This window comes from Netta rufina (genome assembly GCF_964035555.1).
Source record: "Netta rufina genome assembly, chromosome: 5".
Classification (NCBI taxonomy): Eukaryota; Metazoa; Chordata; class Aves; order Anseriformes; family Anatidae; genus Netta; species Netta rufina.
The window spans coordinates 41,150,981-41,172,503 of record NC_140128.1 but is presented as its reverse complement, the minus strand read 5'-3'; the positions used below and the strand labels follow the sequence as shown (position 1 = coordinate 41,172,503).

Sequence of the window (21,523 nt, the reverse complement as noted above, 5' to 3'; positions counted from 1 at the left end):
AACTTTCTTACAATGTAAGTTTTAGGCTTAGGTGATTTTTTTTTTTTTCTGGATATAGCTTTTTTATTTGTCTCATCATTTTAAAATCTAAGCTTTCTGGTATGATCCAAAAACAATAGTTTAACTTGGGTTAATTTTGATTTTCTAAATTAAAAGAATAATCACGTTTTGGAAAAACAGGTTCTTATAGGTTGCTCATGGAATAGTGCATCAGTTTTCATGACACCATAATTATTGGTACAGATTTTCTGGTGTAGTTAAAATGTATCTGTGCAGGACTGGTTTTATAAGTAGCTTTATTAATAAACAACTCACAAAGAAGCTTTCCAGTAGCTTTTCTTCTCACCTTTTCCAAATCCTGGGGCCTTGTCCACACCTTAGCTTGCAACACTTTGCCCTTTGTCCCCTTGGGGTCTGGCATGGTTGAACTTGTAGAAATATGTACATGTGTAGTGGTGCTCTGACCATGACTCCTTCCTTATTGCACCACTCTGGGCAGCTTTATCACCTAAGTATCCCCTGTGTAGGATGATCTTGGGTTGGCTGCTAAGCAAGCATCATAGAAGGCTCTAAGGACAAAGCAGATCTTGTATTACACTTTTAAGGATGCTTTCAAAGATTTGCTAAACAGGTGCTTAATTTAGTTTCTTTTCTAATGAAATGATTATCAGGCACCCATATGAAGTCAGCAGCAAACCCTGAAGGCTAACAGAATTCTTAGCTCATCTGTTTTTCAGTGATGGGCAAGCAGCATCATTTAGATATTTTTGTTGTTGCACATGCACTTATTTAATACTTTATAATTATCTTCTTCCTGTGAGAGATAATCTACTCACAGGTGTTTATCAGGTGGTCTCAGGTGAATCACAGAAGCAGAAACTTTGGTTATGCATCACTTAAGACGTAGACATCCAAGGTTAGCTGGAATGCTACTGAACATCCCCAAGTTTTATCATTGCTATCTGCAACATTCACTACGACAATGAAAACTCTTTCTAAGATTAAAAACAAGACGTCACAAGTGAAAAGAGTTGCAATTTTTAGAAAAAAAAATATTAGGAAAAATTGTATAATAGATGATAACTAGCCCATACATTTCAAATATTGCCTAAACAATCTTAGCTGAATCAAAATTTTAAACAATTTTAAATAATTTCCATGAAGAAAGGCTTGTTAGACACCTGTTAGCACATTATATGTATACTAGTTTTATGACAGGTTTATAGGTGTCTAAATTCTGCTTTCCACGCTGGATATCTTAAAGCCTTGGGCAACTAAAATTAAAAATTGTGTAATTTAATATGTTGTCTTAAACACAGGTTTGAGCAACATGACAGAAAAGTTTTAGAAAGGTAGTGTAGAAGAATTTGCTAAATAATTCTACAGGTCACTAATGAATGTGGAAAAGTATAGCGTTTATACAGAGCTCACGGCACTGCAGACTATAATGATCACACAGCAGGACAGAAGCAAATTTACGTGCTATGCTCTGAAAGGTAATATGAGCTTCATTTTGAATGAAATGACCTACCCAGCACAGAAGGAATCAAGGAATGTTCTAAGGAGTAGGTAAGCAGCAGCAGCGCGTACTAGTCAAAGATCCTGGATTTCTTTTTTTAGGAAAACAGGATTTAAAATGAGTTGTATAATCTAAACAGTAAGAGCCAGGACTGGAGCACTTTGAGTAATCTGCATTCAGATTTGCTTTTTTTTTTTTTTTTTTTTTTTTTCCTCTACTGAAAAATAAATCCTGTTGCTTACATAAACCAAAAAACGTATTCCAGTTTTCAGATTGTCTTAATCTTACACTGTACTCTTTCAGGTCCACTTTGGGAAGTTTTTATTCTTCCTATCCTATTTTTGTGTCATCTTCTGGTATGAAACTCTCGATCCTCCAAGAACCACAGCTTCCCAGATTTTGTCTATGTCAAATATCTCTTAAGAATGTATTTCTTAGAGGAGGTCTCTCAGTGTTAACTCATGAAACTACAGACATTTCAGTGTATTTCTCCTGCCTGCTCCCTTTTCTATTTTTTTTTTTTTCCTCTTTTTCAGCTTCTATGTTCCTTTTCTTCTTTGTGTCTGATTTAGATCATCTCCATGGTAGCACAAAAGATATCATATAATATAAACAGAGAGCATATATAAATAATGGGAGGCAGTAAATCTTTTTATAATACTACCACTACCTTGAGTATGAAACTAGGAGTTTTATGGTAATTATGGGTTGACCTTCAGGGGATTATTTATCAATTAAAAATATGCATATACATTTAAGCAGCCTATGTTATTGTCTATATTATGGTAAGATGACAGTCTTACAGTAAATGAGATATGTATCTCCCAGAAGCAGAGTATCTATTATGTCATTTGAAATAGGAGTTGCTGTAGAAAACATACTAAATGGTAGGTAAGCAACTACACAGAATGTTTATGGATGTGGTTAGAATTAACAGCTTAAATTTTTGTACGTTCAAAGCTAGCAACAAACAAGGTCTAAATCTTGCATATCTTTGAGCTGTACCTGGTCTTGTTTCCTCACATGTACTAGCTTTATTTATGTCCTGGAATATAAAAAGGAAATTCATTATTTTTTTTTGTCGCCAGAAGGGATTTTAATAAATTATAAATGCTATGGATTCTATGTGAAGTTCTCACAAAATTCACATGAAACACAGTTCAGACTTTGGACAAGGACAGATGCATCATAATTTTTTAACATTATCTTCAATCAGAATAACTTCCAGAATAATGTCAACAAGTAAGTGAAGCATAAAAACAAAGCTGTCTTCAAAATCTGATATAGGAATAACTAAGATCATGAAGAAAAAAAAAAAAAAAAAAAAGATATAAGACTGTATTCATTTTTAACAGCTCAAAATGTTACCAATTTTTTAATGCCCTCTGTTTTGATTTTTTCATGTGTGACCTATCAGGTTCTGTGATCAACTGTCTCTATGACTCCATGTTTAATCAAACTGTTTGTGTAGGATATAAACTTGCGTAGGATATGATCTTGTATAAGATTTATATTAAAATTATTACTTAGGTGTAAAACCATATAGAGTGAGAAATGGGAAACTATTTTAATGACAGCCTTGGATTCCATTTCTTAAAAAACAAAGAAAATTAAAGGTCTGATACAAAGACCATAAAGTCAACAGCATACTTTCCATTGATTTCAGAAGGATGTGAATCAGGCCCTTAAAGTAGCAACTCATTTAGTACTGACTGCTAAATTTATAGCACTTCTTTATATTCTTTAAGCATAACAGCATCCATTCATCACACTGCAGCAACAAAGCCGTAACCTGATATATGACAAATATTACAAGCTCAATGGCTGATGTCCATTACTGACGGGACCTGCTCACCATTTAGAAAAGATTGGCACCAAAGGATTACTGAGCAAACATAGCACCTGAAAAAACTTGCATGCAGGAGTCTGTCATCAGGTGTGTGATCGAGGGCATTATCTGAGAACGCTGGCTCTTTATCTTCAGTTGGAAACTGCTGCAATTGCCAACAATTCTTAACAAAGAGTTTCCGTCATGGAAGGCTGAGACACCGAGCCAGTCTGGTGATGGTTTACCTTCCCAAGCCTTCATTCCTTTTTATGGATCACCTGAGACCAAGCAGCACACCAGTCTTTAATAGCTTAAATAGCAGGACAACCTAGCAAACTGATGACAATCAAGGGAAAACCAATCCTTTTCAGTAGAAAGACAAAATACCAGGCATTCCCTCATGGTAACTGAGAAAGACTTACTTCTAAAACTGCATTTTCCTGAACCCTTCAACAGGATGCTGAGGGCAACTTTTTTCAATCGATTCTGAGCATTTTTCAAGGACTGCTAACTATTCCAGTGTGGAACTGCTCACTAGTTCTTTTTTTCATCTTTTACACCATTATAATTCTTCTTGTGAATAAATTAAATCCCTTTAACTTTTTTTGTAATGCAACACTAGATAAAATTACTACTATACATTTTCTGAGAAAGCCTATGAAAACTGTTATTTGTATAAAAACACTTAATTTTCTTGTTCTGTTGAAGTCTAAAATTCTAGAGGTATAAAAATATTATTACAGCCTTGAAAAATATTTATTATTTACAAATTATTAATATCAGCTGTTGAAATCCTGGTGGAGACATTTTATTATTCTTAAAATCATAACACTATATTTAATATCCACAGCATTTCTGAAATGTAACTGAAGGTTTTGGTTTGCTTTTTATGTACTTTTAAACAACAAAAAAAAATTTTAAAGGGATTTTTAATTAATTTAAAAATTTAATTTATGAAGAAAAGATAAAAAATGAGATGAAATAGTTTAATATGTTTTAAACTAATAAACATATACAAATCTGAATATTATGCATTTTTTTTTTTTGTATTTTGAAAGGTAGAGACATGTTATGCAAGACTACTTTAAAAGAAAGGCTCAAATGTGTATTAGTTGATGTTTTACTTTTAACCATAAAATTGACTCTTTTAAATCACAGTAACAATCTAAAGAATAACTATTACCTATAGGCTAAATGGTAATTCATACCAGAGATAGACAGCATTTCCCAACAAAAATGGTGTAAAAATAAGCTTTTGAAATATCGATGGATTTTTTTTTTTTTTTTGATAAAGTATTTTATGCAGAAGACTATTTGAATTTCTATTTTTACTTGAAGAAATGAGTGGATTTTTTATTTTCATATAAAATACATTGGTTGAAACTTGACTTTTGTTAAATCAAGATATAAAATTATTTTATGAGGGACTCAAAGAATGAAAAAAATAACTTTTATTAAGAAATGTTTTAGTAGTAAGTAATCTGAGCCTGCACATACATTAGGAATAATCTGGAGCATAGAAGTATTTCTTCCTGCCATGGAGTTCAACTACTACAGAGAACAGTGATTGGATACTTTTGGCTACCAAATTCCTATGATGAAGAAGTGTCTATTTATTATGGAAAAATCCATTTATCAGATTAAAAGAATGCCTGAAAAATCTTGATGAACTTAGGACACCCAATGCCTAATAGTCAGTGGATACACAAGTTCAGGCAAAGACAAAATATGCAAAAACAAACAAACAGTGAAGGCAAACTGTAAAAAAAAAAAAAAAAAAAAAAAAAAAAGGCATTTCTATGAATTCCCATTCACATGGGAATTCATAACTGGAGCCGATCTTTCAGTTAGAGTTACTGCTCCATATGCTGCATGAAAGCTTCAGAAATTTACTATGGAGTGTCAGCCTACTTTACCATGAAAGGAACTTTCCATGCTAGATAGAAAGAGAATGCAACTGTACACTTCTGTGCTTATATGCATGGACTCCTGTAAGAAGATGCAGCATGTTACACAAACAGTACTCATGATGTAGGCATTTTTACAATCAAAGAAAATTATTTGCACTGCATTAAAGTTTTTATTTATGTGGTAAAAACAGCTGACTGTGAGTAAAATTGCATAAACAAAGAACGTGAAAGCTAAAAAGCCCACATCGTATGTATTTAGAATTTTATTTTCTTGAGAAAGGCAAATGGCATGACAGTCCAGCAGACTATTTATTTTTCACAGTTTGATTCTCAGAGTCATATGGATTGCAATGTGCCCTGAAATATGAGTTAGCATTATACAGAAAATATACTCTTCTAAAATATTTCCATATGTAATGTTAATTCCCCATTTTACCTTGTTTTATTTAAGATGCATTCCATGGAAAATCTGCATATAAGTGTCAAATATTCAAATTACATTGCCTTTTTGTTTGGAGTTTTTGCATTGATTTAGATGAACAGTTCCTCCTCCATTGTCAAGCATAGATATTCTCAGCAATTAGTGTACTAAATTTCCTTCAGAATGTGAAGCATGGCACACAAAAAGCCTTCAAATTGGGTAAAGAATATTGCAAACAGAAGAGCAGTTGGTGATGGTTTTAGAGAGGAATTATTGGTGTACCTAGCACTTACTGCTGCATCGGCAGCTCTAAATCTCAGCAACAGAGACGGCTGCCAGGGAAAGCTTCTCCTCCTAACAAAAATGCATTTTAAAACTTTCTCATTAAAATGCTACTCACTTTCCAACATTAAAAAAGAAAAAAGCTAAAGTACTTTAGTAGGAAAAAAATGGAGGATACCTATATTTTCATTTGCATAATACAAATTTGTTAATAAAAATGCTATAGAAATCTTATATCTAAACTGTCCCAAAAACATGAAAATGATGCATAGTGAAAAAAAAAAAAAGGCTACATATTCTAATAGGTAATAGTCTTACATCTTCATTATTTACAGTTAAAATTATGAGCAAATTTATATAGTGTAAAGCATAACTATTCCAGGAGTGAAAATATGTTATCACTGAATGCAGTACTTCAGCATAGAATTTTTGTTTGCATATTTTAGAGATTAAATACTAGAGGGATTCAAATAAAGCAGAATTATATATAAATAAACAAATGAGGATTACAGCAATCAGAAGGATTGGCATAAAAGAGACAAAGCTTTATTTTCAGATGTAACAAGTGAAGAAAATTAAGTTAGATGAGGTAAAGACATGCTGATTAGAGAGCAGTATAATTGTGCCATTATAAATAAATATTAAATATAGTCAATATAAATATACTAAATAAATGTTGTCTGATTAGTTAGGTCAAGACATGAAAAAATTGATCTGGATTTTTTCTTTTTTCCCCTTCAATTTACAACTTACAGACTTCTATTTTAAAAAGAAGGCTTTTGACCTGAAACGCTGCTGCTCATTTTCACATACATGTTTCCTACAACCTAAATAAAAATGCTTTACTTTGCATTTTACGCTGTCTGCCAGGTATTTCCTGTGAACATCCCATCTAAAATCTCTTGGTCCTAGTAACTAATGTCTGTAAAGAAAATCTTGGCAAAGCTATAGTTCTAAGCTTCACAAGCAGCCATTTTAAACAGAAAGCTGCTTTAGTTGTGTTGACAATCACATTTTAAACTGATTCCTTCCAGATGAAAAGATGCTTTTTCAAACAATGTAATAAAAGTGTAAAGTCAGCTGTTCCAAGCATATAAAAGTGATTTATCTGTTCTCTGGTCACTGTTTTTTCCCTTGATACAGTGGAATTTTTCTTTTAAGGAATAGGTTAACAATTAATCGCTACTAGAATCGCAAATCATGGAGAAATAAACAATATGCCTTTAAAAGAACCTCAACATATAACTGAAATTAATTTTGCATCTGAATGTGCATATGCTATTGTGATTATGTGTATGAAATGTTAACCATTAATGGCTAGATTTGCATAACAGACACACAGTTAATTTTGACAGCTAGCTACTGGCAATGTCATGATCAGATTTCAGAGCTATTACCTTTGATAAGAAAGAGTGTAGTGCATGCATTTCAGTTTCTTTTATCTACTTGCAGCTGAGCATGACAGCTTTGCATGGGGTTCAGGTTTGAGAAAACTCTGATCCTCTGTCAGGGCTAGAAGCTGTTTCTGCTCTTTTAAATACAAGTTTAGGTCCTGGTGATACTGATGGCAGCATATACATGCCATTTTGGAACAAGAAAGTTGTGTAGGCACAGATCCCCCAGAAGCAGCATGATCCAGATGTATGACTTAACAGAATTCAGCCTCTTAATCTTAAAACACCAATTCATTAAATCTTCACTCAGAGGATGTGCAGCCTCAGCTGCAACTACTGTTGGTATTGTTTTGGTTCCCCATCTAAAAGCTTTGCACTAGCTGAGAATTTTCTTACAGCCCTGGGTAAGCCAATGAAGCAGATGGGCAACACTCACAGCGTGGGGTGTGTGAGCCCTTCCCTGCTTTCCAACCCTAGATGGCTCTCTGCTCAGCATCTTGGCTGCCCGCTTTCCACCTGGAGCCCACCTCTCCAAGTGCCGTGGGCTTGGGGCTTGGCTGTAGCCCCACAGTACGGTCCCATGCAGGGCAAAATTGCCCCTGCTGAGGCCCCAGGGATAAGCCTCTACTTGGGAACGTCCCAGTCACTGCTGCCAAACAGTGCAGCCCCTCGTGCTGAGCTGCTTTGCTGAAGCAGGAGGCATGCACGGCCATTTTCCCGGTCTACTAAATTTGGCAGTTATGTTCTTCACACTCAGAGAACATAAACATGTTCAGAAAGTACAGTGATGCAGCACAGTATAATATTTTCCATACAGTAGGCTAACAGGAGATTTTTAAAAAAGTGAAATTATTACTTTGATCTCTTTAAACAAAATGACTAATACATCTGAATGCATCAGGAACCTAAATTGGTAAAATGATAAACATTCTTGAATGTTCATAAGGAATAAAAAGTAAAGTTCTGCTGCTATTTTGCTAACTAGAGTAGATAAAGATAGATTGTAAATAACCTTCAGGAGGTATCCCCTTACTACTGTAATCTCATAATACAGGCATATAATTCCAAACTGAACCCATAGGAGCTATTGTTATAAATATAGTAATATAAAGAGTTGTATTTATGCTGCATTAGTAGAACACACAGACACCCAAGGAATCATAGCTTTCAGATTAAAACAAACTGATGGTGAAAAAATTGGAAACATAAAAAATACAACCTGAACTTTTAAAAAATACAAACCAGACACTAAACAAGTGTAAACTGGCCATTCCAGTGGCCACAGCAAACAGTAACGACTAAGGACAGATAATGTCTGGCTTGTTTATGACTAAGGTGCTTATAAGATTTACATAATTTTATTGTGTTCTGTTCTGTTCATATTGGGAAATAAATGAACATGCACTTCATCTTTAAAGCAGCTGATTCTCATAAGTGATTCCCTAAGTGTTCTTGTTTACTCTGTTGCCATATATACCAGATCAAATGTTGTAAGTAAAATGTCTGTCCATCAGTAATAAAAATGTGGTTGGCCAAATGCTGCCGATAGTTACACCAGTGCAACCTCATTGTATTTCAGAAAGCTACACACATAAAACTGGGAATAAAAGTTTTTCACATTCCAGAGCCATTTCTTATGTTTTCAAGTGTTAACATATGAAGATGGGGGTAGGGAACCTACAGTGAGGAACAGAGAATTCCTGCCTGAGCAGAATGATGAAAACCTGATGACAGTAACATCACTGTAAATGCTGCTGACTATCTGCAGACAGTGCAATCCATTGAACAGGGCACCAGTCTGGCAGTCAGGATATCTGCCTACAGGCTTAAAACTGCCACTAGCTCTGTGTATGACCTTGGACAAACCACCTCACAAAAGGGATTGCCAAAAGTCTTCAGACCCCTTCTGAATTAGGAGCTTAAATGAAAGAATGCAATTTTATGTCCAAAACACATGTTCCTCAGAGCTCTGATATTAACATGTTACTGTGGGGCAAACAAATTACCCAGTATCAGTCTGCTCCATGACAAACATCTGTGTTCATGCTCCTGTCCAGACCTACTCTATTGACTGGCACCTTAAACCCCAGTATCCCCATCTGCATAAATGAGATAATGATACTTCTTTCTTCTGTAGAGCATTTTGAGACCTAGAGATTAAAAGAGCAGTTTTCATCTTTTTTTTTTTTTTTTTTTTTTTTTTTTTTTTTTTTTTTCTTCTCATAACTGACTAATGTTGCAAAAAGCATCCGGAGTCACTTGGGACTGTTGGCAAAACTTCACTGGATTATGAACTGGGTAAGTTTTGTCTACTAAGAGACTAAGTAAATGTATGAATATTTTACAAATAGGCATGCATATGCATGCATACATGCATTTTAAAACACTAGAAGGGATAAGAATTTCCTGACATCTTTTCTGTCTTTACTGGGACATGAGACAAAGTTTAAATATCAAATGCAGATGTTAATTTAATTAAGATAGCGCAATACACATCACCTTCCCATAACTAAAGACCTCTGCTTTGTAGCCATACTTGATCTAAACCTTTGCAAGCATAGTATAAATCACAATTTTAAAGTAAATAATCAGGAAAAATCTGTCAGTTAACTTTTCTGTCTTCCTTGTCTCTAATCTTAAAAGCAGTCTTATAATAATAATTGATAATTTTAACTAGGACCCTTCCACTATTTAAATTTTATGTCTTGAAACCACAATAAACAACCTGGAACTGAAAATAGTAAGACTATGATATGATATTACACATAGGTCTATATAGAGTAAGGCATGGGACAAAGTTAGACTAAATGGCATCAAGAACAGCTATGCAGTATATTACTCTGCATGTATACATAGTGGATAATGAAAAAGGAACTCCCGCTAATTACCCAGAAAAATTCTGAAATTCTTTCATCATGTGGGACCAAGAGGCTGAAGTCTGCTAAGGCATCTTTTTTCTTTTCTCCACAGGTCCATGAGCCCCGTTCACCAGAAGGCCACGTGAATCCTGTCTTAGAAACCACACTAAGTACTCTTCAGAAGTGAGTGCGATGGCTGAGAAATGCCACTGTTTGCCTGTAGAGGGGTTGTAATATCAAAATCTTAATGAATGGAAGAATTGTCAAAGCAAATGGAGTCCCTCACTTCTGAAAGTAAATGTATAGATTCAACAGTTGTTATTTTAAATTATGTACTAAAAGAACTTGTGATTACCTCAGCTATATTTTTCAGGCTCATTCTCCCTGAAAATGCACAAATATTAGATTTCCTAAATTTGAGATTTCTTCTTCAAAGATATGCAAAGCAAGCATCAGGATTCAGGTATTCAAAAATTCAGCTCTAAGACTTTCATTTTTGTCCATAAAAATTTTATAGAGATTCACAGTTTAAGTCAACACACTGTCCTTCATAATCTCAGTTATAATTCTCGTAGGGTGTTACAAAGCTTCAATAATACTTTTAGTTTCAGATGATATTATCTCACATGGGAATGTGATCATTTTTTTCAACAGTATGTCACAAAGACACTGATAAAGCATAATGTGACCCACAGAATAATTGTACATGTGGGATAAAGAGAAGGAAAATTAGTGATATACTATATATTGCTATATATGGTCTACACGGATTCATCAGGATAGGTACAGAAAGATATTTTGGCACTGTAGTGCGTCCACACCTTGGGCACCCAGCACAATAAAGATCTGTTAGAGTGGGTCTAGAGGAGGGCCACAAAGATGATCAAGGGGCTGGAGCACCTCTCCTATTTAGAAAAGCTGAGAGAGCTGGGTCTGTTCAGCCTAAAGACGAGAAGGCTCCAGAGGAACCTCACTGCAACCTTTCAGTGCTTGAAGGGGACTTATAAAAATGATGGGAAGCAACTCTTTGCTCAATCAGATAATGACAGGATAAGGGGGAATGGTTTTAAACTAAAAGACAGGAGATTTAGATTAGAGGTTAGGAGGAAATTCTTCACTGTAAGGATGGTGAGGCACTGGAACAGGTTGTCCAGAGAGGCTGTGGATGCCCCATCCCTGGAGGTGTTCAAGGCCAGGTTGGATGAGGCCCTGAGTGAACTGATGGCTTCCCTGCCTATGGTGGGGAAGGTCCCTTCCAACCCAAGCCATTCTATGATTCTATGGTTCTATGATTTAGCAAGACTTGTACATTATTTGGTTGTAGGCAGACCTGTAGGGCAGACCTGTAGGGCTAGAAAAGAGACAGAACTATGTATAGGTATTTTTGAAGTACGAGTGCTAGACCCCTTTCTCAGGGTTCACATGGAAGTTACTGTTCCTGTAGTAGTGGGCAAAAGGGAAAATGTGCTTTCAGTTTGCTAGATCACAGGTCTTTGAAAGTGCCAGTGCAGGTGGGTCTATATGAAGAAACCAGGTTCCCAAAGGTAGCAAATGAGCATGGGTACAAGTTCACTTCTGCTCTCCTGGTATGAAGTACTAAAAAGAAATCAAAGAGGGGTAGATAGCTATGGGAGGAAATAACATCTTAATCTACCACTTTTGCTTGCCTCAGAGCACTTAAGTCAGAGCCTAAGTCTGGTCTTTTGATACCAGAGGAATTTATGTCTCCAGTAAGTGGAAATGAATCTCTGCTTCATAGCTGCTAGCTGGGAAAAGGGATTTTTGGCATGACTGACCATGTCACACTTCCCCAGTCGGCAATTTCATTGAAGAAGTCATGCACAGGGTAGCCAAGTATTTGTATCTTGTATAACATTTATTTGGCAGCCTTTTGATAAGTCTCCTCAGCCCAGCTGGAGGAGCATACATCCAGCTGGGCCCCAGGAATGGGCGGTGATGACTGCTGGTGAGTGCCAGAGGCTGAAACTTGCCTGCAGGGCTGGCAATCCTGCAAGTCTCCTTTCCTGACCTGTTGGCAATTAGAAGCAGCAGAGCATCATCTGCAGCTACCTGGGAGAGCCAGGTCTCAAGAGCACTGCTGTAGTCTTTCAGGAATTTGTCACCATGATAGACAGACAAGAAATAGAGGCAAGACAAAGGAGCGTGCTAGCAAATTCCTTAATCAATGAATGCTCGCTGTTATCACATAAGCCAGGAACCCTCCGGCTTCTGCACATTTGCTGACAACTCAGCATTCATCCAGCTCTTGCTTAGCCTTGGCTGTTCTCCCATCTACTCCACCCATAGCTGACAAGTTTTGTGCAGCTTTAAAGCCTAATCCCACTAATGTATGAGTCAGGGTGCTGCTTATTAAAAGAAAGGTGTGTGGTCATACAGGCAGGCACTTATAGGTATAAGAGAATGGTATGAGAGTATGAGGCAATGCTGAGAAGAAGACAGAAATAGTTATAAAGCTTATAGGTTTTTTTTTATTGGGAGGTAATTGTTCCTTCCCAAACCAAATTCAGCATTAATAATCAAATAACTCAGCAGAAGTAATGAGGTCTCAGATGATCAATGACTATTATGTTTTGTATTTTCCCAGGACCATCTAGGTCTAAGAAAAGCTAACAACCCTTTAAACTGTAACTTTCTCAAATGTTGAGTTTCAAAACTGGAAACCAGGACACTGCTACTCTTTCTGTTTCAGGCAAGCTAAACAATGAATGAGAAAGTAACAGGCACTTGACTGGGTGCCTATCAAAAAAGCCAACTGTAAGCCAGAACATTTATTGTTAAAATTATGAGCTCATGAAAATCTAAGTTTATATGAACAAAGTTGTTTACAGACCCAAAATAACAGTATCCATCATTTTAGTGCAACTCTAAATTAAGATAGTGCAGATGGGCATAATTTCCATTCCTAATATGAGATAACACCATGTGTCTTTAATATAAATGCAACATATACATTCAGCTAAACTGTTATGCAACATATACATTCAGCTGTTGGTTTCTGACATTTTGTATTCAAACCTAAGTCATTATCAAAGAAGTGAGTGATTACAAATGCAGTGAAAATGGCAACAATGCAAACATTGGTCAACAAACATGATCAATCCCTTAGGACCTCTAAGGACCTTTTAGGTCCTTATTTGTAGGACCTAAAAAGAATGAAAAGCTTTCTCTGTTAATGGTTTCAGGTAATCCTCTATCCAAACATTTTCCCCAATAAATATCAGATTATTTTTATGTTATCTGTAAAGCTGTCACTCTTCAATAAACAGATATACTCCTGGTGGTTTTACCTTTGCTGTCAAAGATCTGTCAATACATACAGCATCTCGTAAGTGAAACCAGAGAAATTCAGATGCAAGGTTACTAACAAATACTGCTAAACAAAGGTTGGTCACCACAGGAGAGAATTCACAGAGCTGCAGTCCCTGTGCAATTGGAAGTGACTGGAAGGTTCCAACACAAGTCTGCAAAAGCCCTGAAGTAGATACTCCTAACTCCATTTAATAGACAGCTAAGTCACCTCTAATGCTATGCTAGACTGACCCTTCCTTTAGTGAGTTTCAATTAAATTTTATGTTTTGTGGCTCCTGTTTTCTTGTAAGACAAGAAAAGAGTTCAAGGGATGGATCATTCTTTGAAGATTTTAATTCCCTGTGGAGAATATTTATTTCCAATTAAAGAACTCTTCAAAGTTTGGGAGCTGGGGGAGGGGAGCTTTTGTAGAGGCTTTTTATTTTTTCCTGTGTTTTTTGTTTAAGAAACTTTTATTGTTTTGTGAAGATAAAGGAGACCTTGTATTCTTTGAAAAAGACAGAATTCTATTAGTGGAAATATTTTATCTGCAATTCTCCTTATAACACAGAGAAAATCAGAGTGATGGTTAAAGAAATCCTGGCCACCATTTCCAATAAGCAGTTTGTCATGAAATCACTAGATTGTTACTATTATGCTGCAGTAACATAAGACTGGTCAGTCTTCAGTAAGAGAGATTGCAGCAAATTAAACTTTAGGCCAATCCCCCAAATCTACTCTTCATGTAACCTGAACAAGGTCAAAAAATTAAGGCTTTAAACATATCTTACCTGTCTGAACTGGGCTCAGACATTCTAGCTCACCATAGTTGCTATTATTGAAAATGTTACTACAGAAGAGCATAAGCACTATTCTCAAATGTAAATATTTTCAGGTGCAGTCCACTAGTAACATTTATTTTTCTGACATGTTCCCTTATTTCATGAATTTGTTTTGTTATCAACTTAACGTAAAGTCACGTATGGCAGTAGGCAACTCTGAGTGCTGGAGAGAGGTGCATAAATCCCTTATATAGACAGTATAAACAGAATTGGATCTCTCTGAAAATCAGTAAAAAGTGCTGAAGGGGATTTTATTTGGGGCTAGCCAATATGCAATAAACACGGGACACAAAAGAATTTCTTTTACCCTTCTCCTAGTTCACACCTGAATCTGGACACCTCATATATTGTTTTTATTTGCTTGGTATCTAAATATGAAGTCCTTTCTTAGTGCTCTATTCTGCATATTTTTGTGATCACCCAAGGAGAGGTTCAAAAATTGAATTAAAAATAATACAATTTAGGTTCAAGATTTCCACTAACTTAAAGATTTTGCAGTCATCTCTCTTGCTTCTCCCAAAGTGTCATAATCAGCTAGCTTCAGAAATAGGACAATTTGCATAGGTGGGAATAACAGACTCAAGAATTCAGAGAAGTTTGTTAGGATTAGTTGATTACTTTTGTTTATTTTTAGCCAAAGTTTAAGATTATATTGTATCTGAGATTCTTCTCCTTTTTCCCTTGTGCTTACTACTGATGACTGTTTTAATGTGACATTCTGTTTCTAACTGACAAATACTGCTGATAAGGGGAAACATGACAACTTCCTCTCTTTGCAACTTTAGTGAAACATCTCTACAACTCTCTCTACTTTAGCAATTCAAACCACCTAGTTCTATATCTGTGTACTTATGTAAGGTAGTTTAGCTAAATCTCTCTACAAGAAACAATATTGGTCTAGTTCATTTTCACTGCTGGCCTCTCTTATGTTTTACCAGTACAACTTGTGGACACAAGAAGTCTGATCCCTGCTGCACCTCTGCTGCTTCTATATGTGGCATCTATGCCACTATATATGATCACAATTCCATTTTGGTCAATATATGGACAAAATACTGGTTGCTGTTGCATTTACAAAGTTGTTATGGAAAGCCTGCCAGCTACTCAAAACTGGCATTGACTAATTAGTTACTTTGATTAAAGGCTAGCTTCCAAAGAGCTCCTGTGGATAACAGGCTTAACTTTAAGCATGTGATCAGCCCCATTACATTCACCAGCTTTAACAGGACTGCACATAAAATTAAGCATGTACTTAAATGCCTCTCTGGATCAGAGCCCAAGTCCCTTAGAAGAGCTCTGGCTCAGAACAGTGTAACCTTCTAAATCCAGTTCGATTCAGGTGACTAAGAACCATAAATCCTTTTCCATATTCTGTCAAATTGAAAAGCTGTGTAATTTTACTCACACAGGTCTTAGAAACACTGCCTACCACAGCTAACTGGGAATACCAGTTCATCAGAGGTTGGAAACAAGTACTCCTCTGAACTCAGGCTCAGACTGAACTAGTTCAGAAAACAAGATATAAGAACCAAGATACTGAACTGCACTGATGTGGCCATCCCTCTCCCAGTACTGAGGCAGAGTTTGTTCAAGTATCTCTGCACAGCTGTGTATCACAGTTTTTTAAACACATCCTAATAGCAAAATTTTGTATTGTAAGTGTGAGTAATGTTAGGACTTTGCAAATTGTGCTCATTATGTAAGATTATATGTTTGCCAAATTCTGGCAATTGCAGAAAGGGTGGAATATAAAGAGGATCTAATGTCTGGAAAATAGGTGATTAAAAAAGGTCACATAAAATTGACAATTTTAAAAACATATACTCTTACCCTTCTCTCTGGAAAATAGTCCTAAAACAGTCCCCCAGGCTCTTGTAACTGGTCGGATCAGTTTTCCCTCTTTGAATTTGGAACCTAAAAAAAATACAATTTACATCACAGCATGAGAAGTTAGGGATTTGAAGTTACTTTTAACTTTCTAATTATTATATAAAAGATGTTTTAAAGGTTATTTAATGTATCTGATTCATTATTATATACTGTTCCTGATATACTTATTAACACTGTTTTCATAGAAGCTGTTAAACTAAGGAAAAATAGAGCTTTAGTAGTAACGTTTTTTTGTAGTTTATGGAATTCACAGTATAACTATCACCTTTGACATTTACACCTCTTTCTAGTTGTTTGAAAAATAAGCTGTTAACCCTGTGCCTGATCCAAAGCCCATTGAAATTAATGGGAGTCTTTGAATCAAACCCTGTTTTTGAAAATCTGAAATGGAATACTGTCATGTGTTTCACTATTAAATTAATCCACTGTGCAGTTTTGTTCTTTTTATATCTGATGCAATTACAATAAAAATCAACCAGGGACATGACCAGAGATTACAGCATCATTCTTTTTTTTTTTTGTAATTTATTAATAAGATGAACAATAAAACAAAGCAATGAATTCTTTTAATTCTCTTAATTAAAACCTTGTTTTCTCTATTCATATTTTGACAGTGATAAAGGTTTCAAAAGAAAGGCCTTGAAAGGAAAATAAAGATTATGATTTAAGACTGTAAACATTATTTACAATTTCAGTATTTGTTAAACAGTAAGTTTAACAAACTATATTATTTATTCAATACCCCAGTCAGATTATTCTACTTCTTGTATAGCATGGAGAAATTCTGAATGCCTATTTAAAAAAAAAAAAAACAACAAACAAAACAAAACAAACAACAAAAAACCCACTGATATTAGCAAATTCAATCTACAAGAAGTCTTTATCAGTCAATCAATAAGTTGGATTTATCACTAAGTACAATACAAATTCTACACAGCAAAAAAAAAATAGTTTTAGAGAATAACTGACATAATCAAGAAACTCATATGCCACATCTCATTAATATGCGAAGGTATAAAGGTATTTTTAACTCAGTGTTAAACAGCAGTGTTTTCTTTTTCATTAGAATTTAGTAGAAACAAACCAAGATTTCCACTGGAACAAAAGGCATTTATGCTAATGAACATCAGTATTTCCTAAACTGTGTTCTGTGCTAACACATCTAATGTTTTATTCACTTTAAGGAAAAAAAAAAATCCAGTGATGTAATACAATTCTTTAGGCACTTATGAAGGCAAGCCCACACCTTTTTTGAAAACAGTTAGAAGGAAACACTGAGCCCCTCCATAGTCCTAATAAAAGTAGTTCAGGCACATCTGGGATCTCTATCTGGGGTAACCTCTTTTATTAGCGGGAAAACTTGCTGCCAAGTTGGCAGAGTAGAGAATGCTATTCAATAGGCTTATACTCAAATAAGAGCTGATGCATAACATTTTGTCTGAAAAGAACCCTAGGGAAGGCTAATAGTTGAAAATGCCTCTATGCCATTGCACAAGTCCAACAGAAATATCAGCTACAGAAACTTTTACATTGAGGTAATCAAGCAATCAACATTATAATAGAAAGTAGATTCTAATCAAATCTTGATATATATAAAACTTGATTATTTATACCTCTCAGTTGAAAAACAAAAATAGTCTTTATGTTTTTTAAAGAACAACAAAAAATTTATTTCAAAAACTCACCAGCAAATTGCTTTTTCCTCAAGTATTTCAAAAGTAAAGCTTTCTTAACCTAAACTCTTCTTCTCAAATTTCAAGATTTGACCCACTTGTAAACTCAGAACAAAGCATTACTGTTTCAAAACATCCTCAGAATAACGTGCCTCCCCTCTCTCTCACCTTACAAATCCTCAAGCTTATCCTACTAGCACATGTGCAAGGTTTCCAGCTACAATCCGCGCATACACAACTGTAGGTAGAACTGAGAATTAATCACAGTCTCACTGTACATCTGAACAACACAATGAAGGTATGTTACTTAATTTTGATTTACAATTACAGTCGGTCAACTTCTCATAATTATTAAATAATTAACTTGAAGTATGTCTTTGATAGTAATAATGAAAATCATAGCGAAAGACAATAATACAATAAGTAATTTCATTGTTTCAGATGAAGAGACATGAGGACAACTTCTTGCTAAAAAAAGTTAAAGTTGCATTTTTTTTTTTTTAACTTTAAAATAGATAAGATTCTAGTATTAAGTGAGTCCATTTGTAACACTGAGTCACACAAGTAACATATTCCTTCCTTTAGGGTTTTTGGATCCATTCTTTCCCTAGTAAATCTTTTTTATAGCTTTAACAGTGATCCTAAAATACATGCCAATTATGTGTTTCAACCTAGATCTGCGAATTGGGTTCTTTGATTCAGAATTACTTGCCTTAATAAAATCATGTGTAACTTTTTAATGAACTAGCTAATTGATCACCAGAACTTGTTATAAGAAGCTCAAGGAAGAGCTGAAAAAATATTTGGTTTTCTGGAGGCAGCAGCAGCCTGTATTGGTAATCTTAATAATCCAAAAGAGGGAAAGCATTCACTTCAGTAAACAACCTGGTCTGTTTTTAATGATTGTTTAGAGGAATGAACACAACTGGGGGATACGTAATGGCTTTCTCTGCTTCCAATCCATTTCCTTCTAAAAGCATTATAAAACCCCTGAATTTCATGCATTTTTGGAAGCTGGACGCCTGCCTTGCAAGGTATTAGCTTTGCTAGAACAAAAAGATAAATTCACCTATAAATATAATCAGGGCGTAAACTTCTAACCTAATTTATTATTTTGATGTCTGAAAAACATCATGTGCTTTTCAGCAAACAGAGACATGTTGAATGGACAGGGAGGCAGATTGGCCACTGTATGCTCTAACACTGTAAACATTTACTGAGAGCTTGATTGCCCTAAAAATGATCATTAGATAACTTTCTTTCTTTCTCATTTTTCTGCTTCTCGGCTGTCTGCTGTGGCCAAAATGCTGTGATGTGTGTTCCCACCTTGGGCCTGCTGGCAGAACCATTGGGCCATGTGTAATCTCCACCTGCTTGGGGCCTGTTGCCTTCCCTTTCTCACTGCTCCCACATCCAGCTCCTGATGTCATTGGGGACCTTGCAATCTCCCTTTGGGGCCATAGCAACATCCCATGAGATTTGGTGTTTTATGCCTTCTTTGACTAAACACCACCGTGTAGTAGCTTTGCTTGATACAAAAGTGTCCTGATATTATTTTAAAAAAGAACATCAATGTCTTTCCTTGTTCAAACCAAAAGAGACATGGCTGGGATTTCAAAAAGCAGAAATCATGTTAAATAATTCGAGGTCTTGGGGTCTGTTCAAAACGCAACATCTGCATTGAAAACTATGATCTAAACCCAAGAAAATATTCTAACTTATTCACATTAATCAACATTATGATATATATATGCGTACTCTGCTGTACACAAATGTACGTATCTGTTTACAATGCCTAACTTACAGTTCTTTTGGGTTTTATAATGGCCAGTATTTTATGCTGACTTTTACAAAATCCTCATTATACAGGAAGATTTCCTGCAAAAACACCCTGTTCCAGAAGTCCTTTAAAGTCTTCTCTAACACTATCTGTATCTATAGGAGTACAAGCAGATGTGTGTGCTCTCTGATATACATATGTGTGTATATAATATATATTTTTTTCTTTGCCTCTCTCATTTGCTGTTTCTATTTGTTCATGCTTGCTGAAGATCTCATCAAAAGTGTCCTGTGGATTTTGCCACTACAGTATATATCCATGCAGTGTTTATACTCTGTTCATTGCAATGTTACCTAGCAGTCCTCCGCCTTTTATTTAATGCTCTGGGTTGAATAAAGATGTCAAATTCATGCTGAAATTCTTTTAGTTACGTTAAAATCTAAAAGGAAGAAACCACTATTTTCATATCTATGTTAAAGTAGGTACTGAGCAGCCAATTAACAACTATATAGAACAACCACAATGTGATGTGCAGCAGGCTCACCAAATCCTGTTATGTGGACCAGACTCACCACTGGGATTAAAAAGCCCATACCCTCATTCATAAATTCCAGAATTTCTTGGTGCATTTGTACAGTACTGCTGACTAGTTCCTCAACCACAAAGCTCAGAGGGAAAGAAAAACATTGACTCAGAGAAACAGACTTTACACCATGTCACAGTGCTTCCAATAAGTGGCAGTCTTAGTTGTTTTTTCCCTCTCCTCACATCTTGTTAGGATTTCATCATATGTGCTACTCTATTTTGTATAAAGCTCCTAACATTCCCCCCATGATTTGGACCAAAGCAAATAATCTCAGTTACTGAGCTGTTCATATGATATAAAGAAGAGAGGAGAGTTATGTGGCATAACAACAAAACAAATTAAATTATCTGTGCAATGTTAAACTTAAAACAACTTTTAAACAAATACACAGCCTTCTGAAAGCTGAAAACATATATAGTTCTCCTAAAATTTCAATAATTCCCATGATTCGAGACACACCTCTGTAGTTAGTCCTACTAGCATAACTTGATCAAGAATGTATAGCCTGAAGCTTTATATAAATATACATCATCTAATAGTTCATGTCTATAATAAAAAATAACTGCATTATAATTTAAAAAGATTTAAATTTGCTATTTTAAACATTTATTCAGGTGCTACTACTGGTGAAGGCTATCTACTGATGCTCAGATTTCATGCAAAACTTTGCACTGCAAAGCAGACCTTGATAATATATTTTATTTTTTTGGCTCAAGTTCTTTGAATTGCTTACGTTTCTTACAGGATAATAACTAAATTGAGAGTATAATTCTGTTACTTATTTTAACAGCAAATCATGTGAGTTGTTGAAGAACTGAACCTAAGATTTCAAAACAAAAAATCTAATTATTTAAAGACAAAGATATAAATTATGCTGGTATAAGGGTCATATTTTAAGTATTATAGTATTGCTCTGATGATTATTTAACTGCAAAAAAAATTAATAATACTATAAAGTTGTAACATAGAGAACAGGCAAAGAACAGAACTTATTCCTGTCATTGTGTTTAGCAGATATAGATTTGCTTCCATCTAACTACAGAATTTATCATCTGTTTTCATACAATTCATATTTATTTTACAAGTAATAAATCAGAATAATTGCTAGATAAGTATTACAAAACTGATTTCAAAATTCATCTAAACAGAAATTTTATTTACTTTGTTGGAGTTCGTGATGGGATTCGTGATTTTTTTTACCACTATGACTTTTGAAGGATTTTTTTTTTTT

General features: G+C 35.1%; 1 protein-coding gene across 2 annotated transcripts in view; it reads right to left on the bottom strand.

Moving 5' to 3' along the window:
- SLC25A21 (solute carrier family 25 member 21) overlaps positions 1-21,523 on the bottom strand; it is a 249,873-nt gene that overhangs the window by 50,353 nt on the left and 177,997 nt on the right. For both annotated transcript variants that reach the window (XM_084288450.1, XM_084288451.1), the window contains exon 3: positions 16,194-16,277. In XM_084288450.1, the coding sequence (XP_084144576.1) occupies positions 16,194-16,277 (84 nt within the window). The remainder of the gene's footprint in view (positions 1-16,193; positions 16,278-21,523) is intronic.